The sequence below is a fragment of the Dufourea novaeangliae genome, unplaced genomic scaffold (genome assembly GCF_001272555.1).
Source record: "Dufourea novaeangliae isolate 0120121106 unplaced genomic scaffold, ASM127255v1 scaffold443, whole genome shotgun sequence".
Lineage (NCBI taxonomy): Eukaryota > Metazoa > Arthropoda > Insecta > Hymenoptera > Halictidae > Dufourea > Dufourea novaeangliae.
The window spans coordinates 23,155-36,831 of NW_015374322.1; the positions used below are offsets into that span (position 1 = coordinate 23,155).

General features: G+C 35.6%; 1 protein-coding gene across 2 annotated transcripts in view; it reads right to left on the reverse strand.

Moving 5' to 3' along the window:
- LOC107192864 (long-chain-fatty-acid--CoA ligase 1) overlaps positions 1–12,085 on the reverse strand; it is a 30,564-nt gene extending 18,479 nt beyond the window's left edge. For both annotated transcript variants that reach the window (XR_001516314.1, XM_015582211.1), the window contains exons 1-3: positions 11,828–12,085; positions 11,173–11,296; positions 2,212–2,548 (exon numbers count right to left, since the gene is read on the reverse strand). Coding sequence is in view for 1 of the 2 variants with exons in the window: in XM_015582211.1 (XP_015437697.1) it covers positions 2,212–2,548; positions 11,173–11,296; positions 11,828–11,902 (536 nt within the window). In the remaining variant the exon portion in view is untranslated. The remainder of the gene's footprint in view (positions 1–2,211; positions 2,549–11,172; positions 11,297–11,827) is intronic.
- Positions 12,086–13,677: the final 1,592 nt, after the last annotated feature.

The following is a 13,677-nucleotide window of genomic DNA, read 5'->3' on the forward strand; positions in this document are numbered from 1 at the left end:
CCATTTAACAAGACTATTACAGACATCAACGTATTATGTATATTGAGGGACAATATTTATTGCGTGCCATCATAATAATTTATTTATTGCTTAAAAACTTGTAGTATATTAATGTATCTGTTAATTATGGTTAAATGAAATATTTGTACTACGTAGTAGCAATTTTATTATAAATTCATTATTGTGTTTGGAATTTATAAAATCATTTTTTGTCGTTTTTGTTAAGAAGTAGAGTTATTTTCGTCAAATATTTCAGGACATTGCACAGGAGTATTTAAATTTGACTCGAATACCAACCACGTGAGATTCGTAAGTCGTATGAAGTGCAGGAAACTATACACATACGTACGCATCGGTGGCATTTTGCCACAACATACCAAAAGTCACGATTCTAAATGATTGAGATTATAATTTGCAATATCATTTGTTTGAAAGTATATTGAAATATTTCGACGTTGTCTTTTAACATGCGATCTACGATTTGCATGATCTACGAATTTATTAACATTAAAATGTTCGACATTATTATTTTAAAACTGAACATTCGATTAATTTTAATTAAAGAAGGACAACAATTACCAAGAAACAATAGGTAAATTTTAAAATCTAATCATAAAGTAGCGTTAAAAATGCTTAAGCAACGAATTTTGAAATAGAGGAATGAATTTTTGTCTTATAGTGGCAAAATATTACATATTTAATGAATTAATCTTACGTAATAGAATATTAGAGTGTTTACTGTACCATTACAAAGTATCAAATAAACATTAATAAATCCTTATTTACAGTTTTATTGGTGATTTATGATTCCAGTTTGCTTATTTTTGTCTTAAAATCGACATCATTAAGGTTTGAAGAGTGCATTGCTATCAAAACATTGTTTTTTATATCATTTAACATATATCATTTAATCAACACAATCACAACAATAGAAATTAGTATTTATATTGCATTATATAATATTTATATTAGTATTAATATTGCCTATATAAAAATTGTCTACATATTTTTAACATACCTACAATATATTTTGTCGACTGAAGTTTAACATTGGATCAGTTTATTGTGATTTAAGGAGCACTAAAATAATGGCTTCTTGAAAAGTTTATAAATACTGCTATCTCTGTGATGTAACTTTATTAATGTTTCAATTAATTTTGAGATTATCGACTACCAGTGATCTCTACAGTTCCATTGCCAAGTCTAGTGCCGGTCACTGGTGACCCCCACGTCATTCAACGTGTTAACTCTCGACGTTAATGACAAGATATAGCAAAATTTTTTCGGTCTGAGTATACAGTCGCGAAACCTGCCTCTATCACAGAAAGTTAAAAAGGTTAGGCCTAAAAGACCGCAGGCAACCTCTCAACCCTATTATAATCCTTATTAGTCTCATTGTGCAACATATTTCTCTACAACTCCTTTTATAGTTAGGCCTCACCCCATAAATGGTCATTTAAACTGGTAATTTTACAAATTCACTGTCTCTTCTGCATAAATATCCTCTACTGATCGACGTGACCTCATATTTTATTAAGTTTCGCTACGAAAAGGGTAACCTCACAGTCAAATCAATTTACAAACACGTAGATCTACATACATATTAACCTTAAAGTGTCAACCTATTGGTTACTTTTCAAACTGTATAACATGAGTCTACTATATCTACACTGCTCAAAACAATCAGAGAATCAAATATTACAATCGCTGCATCAGTTAATATGACGTGTAGTAATTCTGGGAAAATTTTTTATAGTAATAAACGTAGATGCTAGTATCATACGGACAATTATGTCGACTGTTTAATCTTAAAGCATTTAGCTTGTTTGGGGTAACAGCATCATCCACAGTACCGATCCTCTAATTCTTTTCAACAATGTTGTTACTCTTGAAAACATCATCAAGACCTTAATTTAGTAATAGTTCTATACTACTGAGGCTTTCAAATGTAAGCCGTGTCCTCGTGGAATTATTATCGCAATATTTCGCAAACATTGCAGCTAGCTTCATCAGAGGGTGAACTGACACACTGGTACTGTATCGACCCCCTGATAGCTAGCTGGAATGCTTGTGGAACGTTGGTAAAATAATTGCACAATGACATTGCTTTCACCCTAAAACTTCAACAATAAGGACTCTACGATCCCATATCGTTCATGCCTCAAATCTTAGATTACATCAAAACCAGTAAGATAATCGAATTCAACATACCTGGGCGCTTTATCAAGCAGCAAATTGCACTTCTTGTCATTCTCACAGACGACCAGGTTGATTTCGGCCTGATTGATGATAAAGGCGCAGGCATCTGGGCCCAGGGTGTCGTAGAGGGGCACCACCACGAGGGAATACGTGTAGCAGGCCTGCTCGGTGAGGATCCATTCGGGACAGTTTTGGCTGTACAAACCGATCAGTGTGTGTGAACCTGGTGATAGGCCCATGGACACTAGGCCTGACCCGAAATTCTTCGCCCTGAGCAGGGTCTCGTTGTAATGGAGCCACTGGTACGGTTTGTTGGGTCCGTCCCGCCAGCCGAGACAAGGGCCATTGTCTGCACGTCAAGAAACGGAGCCAATGATTTCCTTGCGAGACAGCGGAGGAAACGCGTGGATCCAGGAATCCTAATTGCTGGCGTCCGCCGCGGTCTGCCAACTTGCGAATTTCGCGGGAAATCGCGCGACGCGTGACTACGACGAATTTTGACACGGACGGTATGCAAGAAATCGCGAGAAATCAGTGGGAGGAATGATACACCGCTCGAAAGAGTTAGGTGATCGCTAATGTGGGCGGTCATGTTGCACCCATCACGCCGAGAGGGAGAAAACACGTGTTATAGCTTTGTTAAGTTAATCTTTTTCGTCCAATACTAACACTATTGATACTAGAACTACCAATGATAAACGTACACTGCCAGCCGAAAGTTTCCGACCACCATCTGCTTCTTCAAATAGGGACATTCCACGCGAAATCGATCACTTTTTGGAGTAACATTTTGGATTTTGGTGACGTTTGGATATGTTGTAGTCTTTTTATGACATATAAACGAATCTCGAAGGATTTTCCAAAATTTTAAAAATTGTTGAGTTTACAGCTGTTTGAAATATAATGTCAACATTTGTTCAATAAATAAAAACTTATGTGAAGACATAAGAGTACCTAATAAAAATTATTTCAGTTAAAAAGACATTTTTTAACCATTTGTTTTACAATTGTTTTAAAGAAATGCAATTTTATAGTAATAGAACCCAATTGAAAAATTTGTAAAAAAAATGAAGATATTATAGTCCTGTTTGTCTCTTTCATGGACAAATTTGAAAATATATGGACACTAAAATTTGTTACATATTTTTTTTAGCTGATATCATTTTTATTAGGTACTCTCATGTCTCCTCTCTGTAAGTACCCACCAAGCTCATTTCGATCAGTTTGTTAGTTCAACAATTATGATTTATTGAAAAATGTTCGACACTATATTTTAAACAGTTGTAGATCGATAATTTTTAAAGTTTTAAAAAATCCTTGGAAACACGTTCATATGTATAGTAGATCAGTAAACACTAGAACATATCCGAAGTGTTAACACAATTCGAAATGTTACTCCAAAAAGTGTCAGATTTTGTGTGGAATGTCCCAATACGCTCCTTAATACACGGGCACGTTCTAAAATAGTTATTATAAAACCAGTTTTATTTGTTACTATGGTATTCTACGTTTATAGTTTTCCACGTGTTATGACTGCTCATCGTACTTTAAAGAAATTGAATCTCAAGTAGGGTAGTTACATGAAGGTGACTCTTTCGTCTCATTTCGGAGTAGATACGATAATTCGCTTTATGGAAGGTCACTATTAAATTTTTGGGACCAATACAGGTAGGTAATTGTTATAATAATAATCTTCATTGTATATGACATGTATTGCTTGAAATTGTAATATACAATTTCTAACGACAATTCACACTGTCTTTACAATTATTATCTTTAATATACGTACGTAATAAAATTTACTGTTATTTTTCTTGATAAAATGGATCAGTATTTCAGTAGAAATATAAATCCGTGCTTGGAATTCGCAAACTAATGATATTTGTTTCAGCTGCATATGGCCATTAATTTATGAAATATTTAATGTTTAGTGCCGAGGAGCCTTCAAACACTCATCGAGGATTTACTGTGGTTGGAAACTTTTCACCGGCAGTGCATAACTATTTCCAGGCATCGACAAATCCAGTTACTCGGTCCACAGTGACGACTCGATTTTTTCACCTGGCGACTAAAAATTACGGTGTTTCGGAGTTTGATTCCTAAAAAGCCTATGCCTATATTTCAACAGTGTATGGGTAAAGTAAGATATTTATGTTATTCTTAAAAATTATGTCTTTTTGAGATGAGTGAGTACTGTTTTTGTCTGGCGAGTGCAATTCGGCGCGATTTGACGAGCCCTGCCTATTTTTATCGAATCGATAAATATGACATATTTTTGAAAATATACGAATTTATAAATTAACTCGTTTTTTCACTTATATGTTCTAATAAACATTGTAAAAGATCTGGGGAAATGCATTATTTTAACATTTTAATTATCGTTATAAGAGTATAGGCACTAACCAGCAATTTTGACTGTTTTGGTAGTTCTAGTGTTAATCTCTAGTTAATACTAGATATATTTGTATAGGAAAATTTTTGGGAGATTATACATCGTATGGACGAGAAGAATGGCTGTAATACACAGTAGTAGACACAAAAGTTACACTTTTACGATTTTTTTTATTTTTATTGTTTGTTACCATCAACTTAAAACTCTATTACTGTAGACTCTTACGATATTACCGCTTGGCTTATTGCCATCCGAGGCGCTTGCCCTGCAAACGTATTTTCACGCACACAAATTCGCTATCCCACCACGTTCCGTACGCCATCACCAAGAAGGGGGCTCTCGATGCATTGCCGTTTTCGAGAATTTTATTCTTCTACAGCCCCGAGCCGCGGCAATATCGTAAGAGTCCACTGTATGCGTTTAATATATGTATATTCTGGCAGAGAATTCAAACCTATATAAAATCCAGTATAATAAGCTTCTAAGTTGATATTAAGAGAGAATAGAAACACAAAGAATTAGAAAAATGGTAACGTTGTTGCTCGTTACTGTACGATTTAATTGTTTTGAGCAGTGCATTTACGATTGCTTGGGGTATGGTTGTTTGAAGACTGGACATAATGAAAGACTGTCTGTATACATTTAAATGTACTTAAGCCATTTTTCTGTTCAGTATTCGTGTCTCAATTGAAACTCCGTCACTGAGGAATAAGTAACGTCTACTTTGAGGATGACGGTCTATGTTTGCTTTGTGCAATGTTTGTTTGGAATCGTAATTTATGGATTCTTGAATAAGCACGCAATGGATCAGTGATCTAATTTTATGAAATGTGGGTTGTTAATGATGGCTATGCAAGGAGGCATTATTGGTTGCATGTGTTTGATGGAGGCGTAGTTTTGCGACAGCGTTAAATAATTTATATGATTTGGTAACGATTGTCCTAAACATTTATCCTAGTTACTGTTTTCAATATTTTTAAATACTGGTGATAAATTAAATAATAAAATTGAGTTCTCTCTTTCAATTTCTTTCCCTTTTTTTGTATCAACATAGAGCCCAAGATTATACACTTTCAAATTTAACATAAATTCTAGTTCTAATAAATATCGTGAGTCATCGACAAACGACGCAATGTGGAATGTATGAAAATTCCTCGAAAGATTATTCTATCATTTCTTTTCCTGTGCTGAAAGCGCAAAAATTACAAGTATCTATTTTTGAACATACCATTCAAAAATTCATGAAAATGTATATGTTATTGCGGTCCACAGAACGAACCCTTTCAGCTACTTGATACGTATATCACTACATTGAATGGAAAAACCTCAAATTATATTAAAATCTTAACAATAATAGACTGGAGACGATACGACAACGACTACAATTTTGTTATACACACAAGACTTTATGTACGAAACATCGATTTTTAAAGTGGAGTACATCTGTTTTTTTTTGCAACTTGACTGTCACGTCTGGCCATCAATTGCTGTTTTCACTTTCTGCGGCACTCGTTTTGGTACGTCTAGTCTGCTTTTCGTCGATTCTACTGTTTTCTAATTATTGTTTTAAAACGGGTTATTGTAAAAAATACATCAGGCAATAACTAGATGGTGGATGTTTATGAAAAAATATATTTTATGAGATGTTTTGCAAAAATCAAAGTCACAGAAAAATTCATTCCTGTAATCAAACATTTAATAATTTCAAACTATATAAAAAATTCAATCACTTTTTGTTGAAATTTATATTCCCTTGTGTTTTGCATATTTGCTTGTGTCAAAAATACATAAACATCAGCATTCTAGAGATATTACCCCTTTGATTTACAATTATTAATTTTCAAACTGCAATTTCATATGCAAAGCAATTTTTTCTTGCCTTTTTTAATTATGTTTACATGAGGAATCAACAGATTCGCAATTGTAGTATCTTTGACATCACGATTTGCATAATTATGCGTAGTTCGATAAATCTAAAAAAGGAAACTGCCATTTAATATTTTGTAAATATATTGATGTGAAAGCTTCTTATTACACAATAAATAAGTTTCTAGCATCACTGGAAAATGTTGCAATCTTTAGAAAAATAAAATAATGTGGAATTGTTGACATCTATATGCAGTCACATAACAATGGTGCACTATATTAATAATAAATTCATTTCTTGAATAAAATAAAAAACTTTCAGGTTTGAATTTTGAAATACGAAATGTAAATACGAATGTTTTTCAGTTTTACTATACACAAGAGGTATTAAAAAACAGTCAACAATATTCGAATCCTTTTTATTACAAATTGTTGCCATTAGAATCGAACTAGATACAATTGTAAAGAGCAGTCCGAATCTCATTGTTTGAAGCTACTTCAACATATTAAAACGGCTGACAAAAAACTAATGATTTTCTAGAAAAATTATTTACATTACAAAATTATTTGTTGATATATTAGTACCTTTAATAATAATAATCTATGTAAATATAAATATTTCTATGTCATAATATCATGTTAAATTCTTCATCGTTCTACGTGGATCATACAGTATAAAAGCACTGGTATAAAAGCACTGGTCCTCAATGTGTTACTATTACAGATTCTGTTTCTCCCCTTTGATGTTTCAACTGGGGCCCGGCCCCTTTTATAAGCGCTCGTCAGAATTGTGTACATTCTTCCTGAGAAGACTAAGGGGAAGTTTCAAGAGAGCTGCCAACCCTACACTGGGTTCAGTTTGCATATTACTAGTCTGCAGATTTCATGCGTTTATACCATAAAGAAACGAACTTCAATTACTTTTTCAATTCAACTTACTAATAACATGATGAAATTATCGACAAAAATAAACTTTTGAGTCAATAATATAGATTAACTTTTGAAGAGTTGAATCATGGTGAACAACGCATTATTCGAAATATTAATCAATCAAACACTTGAATGGTTACATATCCTTTAAAGAAAAATGGCAATTTTATCACGAACTCTCAAGAAAACAATTTGTAATCTTAATTTTAATTATTCTCCATTCACTGCTATGTATACTTATCGATCAAAGATATTCGGACACTACGTTATTCTGATAAATTGTCATTTAAGTCACAGATGAAAGGTCCTGCAATGATTTTATTTGTCTGTCATTATATATTATAGTTACTTAGGGATATTATGATAAAATTAATTTTTGTGTCAAACATTATCTCTTTCTTCAAATGTTTTTTTGATCTTCAGGTTGTTCTCCTAAGTTATGGGCCAATCAAAAGAGCTCTTTCTGAATATTAAATGAAGTTAATTTATACACAATGAAAATACTGACAGCAAGACAACTCCGACTAATTAACTCTCGGAAAGTGGACTCGATTCCGGGGAATCTCGTATAAATGCTTCATCAAAATTTCTAGCCGGTGTTTTATCGAAAGCTTAAAGTCTGAGTCTTCAGTGACCCAGGTTCGTCATCTAAGAGTCAAAGCAATGACATATAAACTCACGCCTTTAACTTTAAGACACTACTGGTAAGTTTTTCAAATACCAAGCCAATGATATTTGTTTCCGCTACATATGGCCGTTAGTTTATGAAATATTTAATGTTCAGTTCCGTAGAGCCTTCGAACACTCATCAAGGATTTACTGTACTGTGTACGAAAATTAATAAAATAAACGGTCCACTTGTCGAAGAACTACTTCCTCACCGATTTCGATGATTATTGAATATATTGTAGAAATCAACATTCTGAATAATTTTTTCCTTTCACCAAAATGTCGGTTGGCCCTCCTCCGATGATCTTGACCTTGACATATATTGCTGAAGTCATTCTCCTAAGTGACCTTCAGAGGGTTTTACTCGCCGGTCGTTGTTTGTTAAAAAGTTATTAACAAAAAAAGATTTGTCTGTATATTCGTGCTGGCAATAAGTAGAAACTGAATGCAATGAACAAACGTGTTAGCTAACTCACCACCCAGTGTTAACCAGACACCCAAAACAGGAAAGTAGTCGTACTGATTGTTTTTTTACGAATATCTCGGACACTACGGCCGACCGACATTTTCCTGAAAGGAAAAAGTTGTTCAGAATATTGATTTCTACAAGACATTTAAAAATCATCGAAATCGTTGAGGAAGTAGTTCTCCGACAAGTTGATCATTTATTTTATTAATTTTCGCACACAGTACAGTAAATCCTGGATGAGTGTCCGAAGACTCCACAAAACTAAGCATTAAATAATAAAATCATCGAAATCGTTGAGGAAGTAGTTCTCCGACAAGTTGATGATTTATTTTATTAATGTTCCTACACAGTACAGTAAATCCTTGATGAGTGTCCGAAGACTCCACAAAACTAAACATTAAATAATAAAACCATCGAAATCGTTGAGGAAGTAGTTCTTCGACAGTTCTCCAAATAAACAATTAATAATACAATTCCCAGAACTTTGGAAACACCCCTCGTTGAAAACTCTTCGGTATGCAATGAAACTTTCATTCTCCACATCTCACGAATCCCTACAGGGTATAAACGCATAAAATCCTCAGTCTACTATGACCAGTAATGCATATTCCACGTTATCGTTCAATTCGCCAGCTACCCAATCAATCACAAGAAAATAAATCTCTCTCAATGTCAACGGAATTTCGTCAACGAACGCATCGAACGAACACACAATCCCGTCCCTGAGGACGACAGGTGTCCCGTGTCGCTGTGTCCGGAGCGTGGGTTCGCCGCGAGGTTAAAAATAAAAACCGCGTCGTACTAAACGCACAGCGTCGTCGGGTTGGGCACACTCGGTGATCATTGGGTTTACGATAAATCAGCGACACGACGGCGGGTATCCACGCGAGAGAATCCTCGGGCTTCTTAGTCCGGGGGTTCACGAGGCGGTGTTTGTCATGCAGAACGTGGACGGCGAGCAGCCACTTGCCAAACGCGCGGCCGCGTGCGCGGGCCCGAGAGAGAGAGACTGCTCGTTTATTTAAAAACACAACGCGTGATCACGCCGTTAACACACTAACACGGGTGACCGACACGGGATCTTTCTGTTCACGCTGTGTCGGTCACCGGTGACCGTCACGTGATACAAAATTCAAATCGTCGCACGAGTTCTTAACTGTTCTAACTCCATTTTTCTAAAAAATGTTGGTAATCAATCTATGTGCGTCTCATTCGTCTAAAGAATACAAATTCAATTACACACCTAGAAATCAACAAATATTCTTTTAAGTCCTAACTACGAAACTTTGAAAGCTTTTTTTCTTATCTCCAAATACTAACAATAATGAAAAATTTAGGTTGATAATAAGGTGCAATTTTGTTAATATTTTACTATGGCGAAACTAAACGCGGAGCGGCATCTCCGTACTGCCAGCTCTGCCGCTGACTGCGCAAAAACGACATTAGTACAGACATTGGTGTCGAAGCCGATACGATGGTTTTTAAAAATCAAAGCCGATGTGCACGTGGCTTCAAATGCCATAAATTTAATAAAATTACGGTCTATTCTTATACTTCTAATGTACAAGGACTTAAACATGAGATAAAAAAGTCAGCCACTATTGTGGCCTATCGTTCACAGAGATGACATCTGCGAAAGCTACTATAGTGGCCTACCATTCACAGAGATGACATCCCCGAAAGCCACTATAGTGGCGTGTAGTAGCAAAAAGGTTAAATATTCTAACAAACAGATATCGCATAGACGTTATTATTGTTTGATTATTTCACTACTTTCCTGCTTCTGTGATATTGAACTACGTAAACTTTAAATCCACTTTTTTTGGTAAAGAAACTAGTGAAGATAGAACACTTAGAAACCAGACCGACGAAATGTTTAAAAGTCAGAAAAAGGGAGCAGGGTAAAGAATATACCTGGTAACAAATTATAAGAAAAACAACCCGACTTTAGGTACATAGCCGGTTTGAATACGTATACAGTAAATCATCGATGAGTGTTCGATGGCTTCTCGACACTGATTATTAAGTATTTTATAAATAATGGCCACATGCGGCTAAAATAAATAACATTACATGAAAAAGTTAGCGTCACACTTGAGAACCTCTCCCTGTCAATGTGCCTTCGAACATTTATTGATGAAGTACTGTATTTGGAAACAATTTTTTTCTGAATGTTCGTTATGCTGACGAGAATGTTTTATCGTTCATGATAGGGACAAATTAATTTGTCAATCTTTTATGTAAACTTCAGAAAAATGTTTTTTTTGATATTTAGTTTTTGTGAACTGCTCTGATTCCAAAGAAATCATCACATTTTCCAAATTATGATCGATTCATTTGTAGAGGAGAAACTGACGAATTAAAGAAGAAACGAAAACTTGCAATTTCGCTGAGTGGTTCTACAGAAAAGTGTACTAGAAAGTTACAAAAACATGGTTTTACAGAACAGCATTCCGAAGATGTATATTCACCTCTTCATACGTCATCGGGCTTTCAAAAATTGCAATTCAGTTACTTCTACTCGTAAAAAATTGTTGAAATTGGTCTTAAAATTATCCACGGAGGTTACCACTTTGATTAAAAATTAAAAATCGATTTTGTAATAATTTTTTTACCCTGCTCTATTAAACAATTCCGCGGAACTTACTGGACTCTTTGGCGCCTTTCCGGAAGCCATCGTACAGGGTCCTAGTGTCCTCGTGGATGTTGCTGACGAACTTTCCCTCCTTGCTGTCCTTATAAAACCTCGACACTCGGATCAGGTCGGTACCCTGCAAAAGCGTTTTCGCACACGTGAGAGATCCGCTGTGTTCGTTGCTTACGTAACGGAATGCCAAGTGCAGGTCTAAGTATAGGCGGTCGCGTGGAGACGGGATAGGTGCATCAGGGAGGCCGGAATCATATCCCGCGGGACTATCCTTGGTAGTAGAAAGCTACCGATCTCGCTTCCCGCTTTCCTTAGCTACTACCCATCAACCAAGACGACGGTTTCGATCCTCTAGACCGATGCCAAGTGGTCTTGTGCAACAAGTCTAGCCCACCCACACAACCGACGCGAACGAACCCACTGAACATGGTCGAAAGATTTCGTCAGACGGATTCGGCTGATCCTAATGTAGCCCAAAGTGGTGTCTAATTAACAAGAATTACGAGGAACTAGAATAATGTCCGGAATCGAACTTGGTGTCTAGGTAGGACGCAATGGAATCTTCGTCCAAGTGATACGTCGTCGATGATGATCGTTAATGGGGTGATCCAAGGGTTGAGAACACTGTTAATAGGTGAACCATGACACTCCACACCTTGACTGTATCGGACTGCTCGCTGAGGTCGATCGGTGGTCGAATGGGATCGGGGGCGAAACAACTCGACGACATATCTCGGGCTGTCGTCCGCCGAACGATGCACAGAGGAAGCCCGCACGGGCGTCTACGGGTCGATTGATCCCCTGTTCACTGATTTGGAAGATTCTCCAACCGTGGGAACACGATTCACTTCGTTACGAGACGACGACGACGGGCCCGCACGCCCGATCGACTTCCTTCGTCGTGACACTCGGTGCTTTGGATCACTTTGCTTCTTGTCAAGAAGTACGGCTACTGGCGCTGGCCGCTGCTGCTCCACCGAGAGGAGCGGCTGCTATCAGTAGCTCGCGCATAAGACTAGCCAGTCGTCCATCCTCTACGACGATCTTCGACTATATTTAAATATAGTGGACCGAGCTGGTGGTGCGAGCGTCGTCCTCGACAGCCACCGAACTCGTTGGATGATCGCCAGCCGCGAAAAAAATCGATCAACATCGGGGACTTCGACGTCGCGAAGGGGTATGGAGAAGCGTTCGTTAGTTCTGATACTTGGATCACGATAGTCGATACCTGAATATCAGGGAAGTGTTGGTCTAGGTATCGATAGTGTTGGGTTGAATGTTTCGGAGCGTCGATTAGTGAAGAGAATTTGATGTTGGAGTAATATTCGTCGTAGACAAGGATGATTCTTCTTTGGTTGTGTTGGGAATCGATGTAAGATCTTTTGGCTGACAATGAGTCAGCGACGATGCTTCGTTCACTCTTGTTTGTTATATTTGAAATTAGTAAAGTACGATGTTATTGCAAAAAGTAAACTTTGTATTTTACTCGATGTTATATTTGAATTTTTGTAATGAAAGATAGGATCGCTTTAAGTACCTCAAAACGATAAATATATTTTTTTTCATGTGCGCAACATGAACATTCGATAAAAATGTTATTGCAAAAATTGTACTTTATATTTTATTCGATAGTATAGAGTAAATTTTGCAATGAAAGATACGATTGTTGTAAGTAAGTCAAAATGATAAATATATATTTTTTTTTATATTTGCAATATGAAAATTCGATAAGAATGTTATTGCAAAAATTGTACTTTATATTTTGCTCGATGGTATATTGTAAATGTTTTAATGAAAGATACGATTGTTTTAAGTAAGTCAAAAAGATAAATATTTTTTTTCATATTCACATGAAAATTCGATAAAAATGTTATTGTAAAAATTAAATACGGTATATCATTTAGTGCTATTTTGTAAATATTATACTACAAGATAAATATATATTGAAAGGTTTTATTTAGTCAGATGCAATGTGTTTTCTACTGTATTCTGAACCCAATAGGATCTTTAAGAAAAGAAAGAAATTCCTACCTTTGCTGATGTTGTAAAAAATTACTTTAGAAAATGTCATTTTGTATAAAAATCTGCAGTCTAATAATTATACAGTGATTCGTACATTCGTTCACATACTTCCGAAATAGCTATGAGCTGTAAAATTTGTATACAATTTCTATTTATATATTCCCGTTATCCATACTTTTATCGTTCTTCTGTGACAAATTTTGTTTAATTTTGAAATAAAATTCGCATTTTTATACGTAATTTGGTCATACAGAAATGACATTCCTTCGTGAATAAACTTGAGTCACTGTATGTAAACCTTCCAGTAGAATCAATATGCATTCACTGTATTTTTAGATGTTTTGTTGTATTCATTATTATATTAAAATCCGTAAGAATTGATTATTGTAAAAACGGAAATAGGTTTTTATATAAGAAACTAATTGTATCAGAGAATGTTATTATTCTGAATACTTTGATACTATCAACACTATGACTATCGAT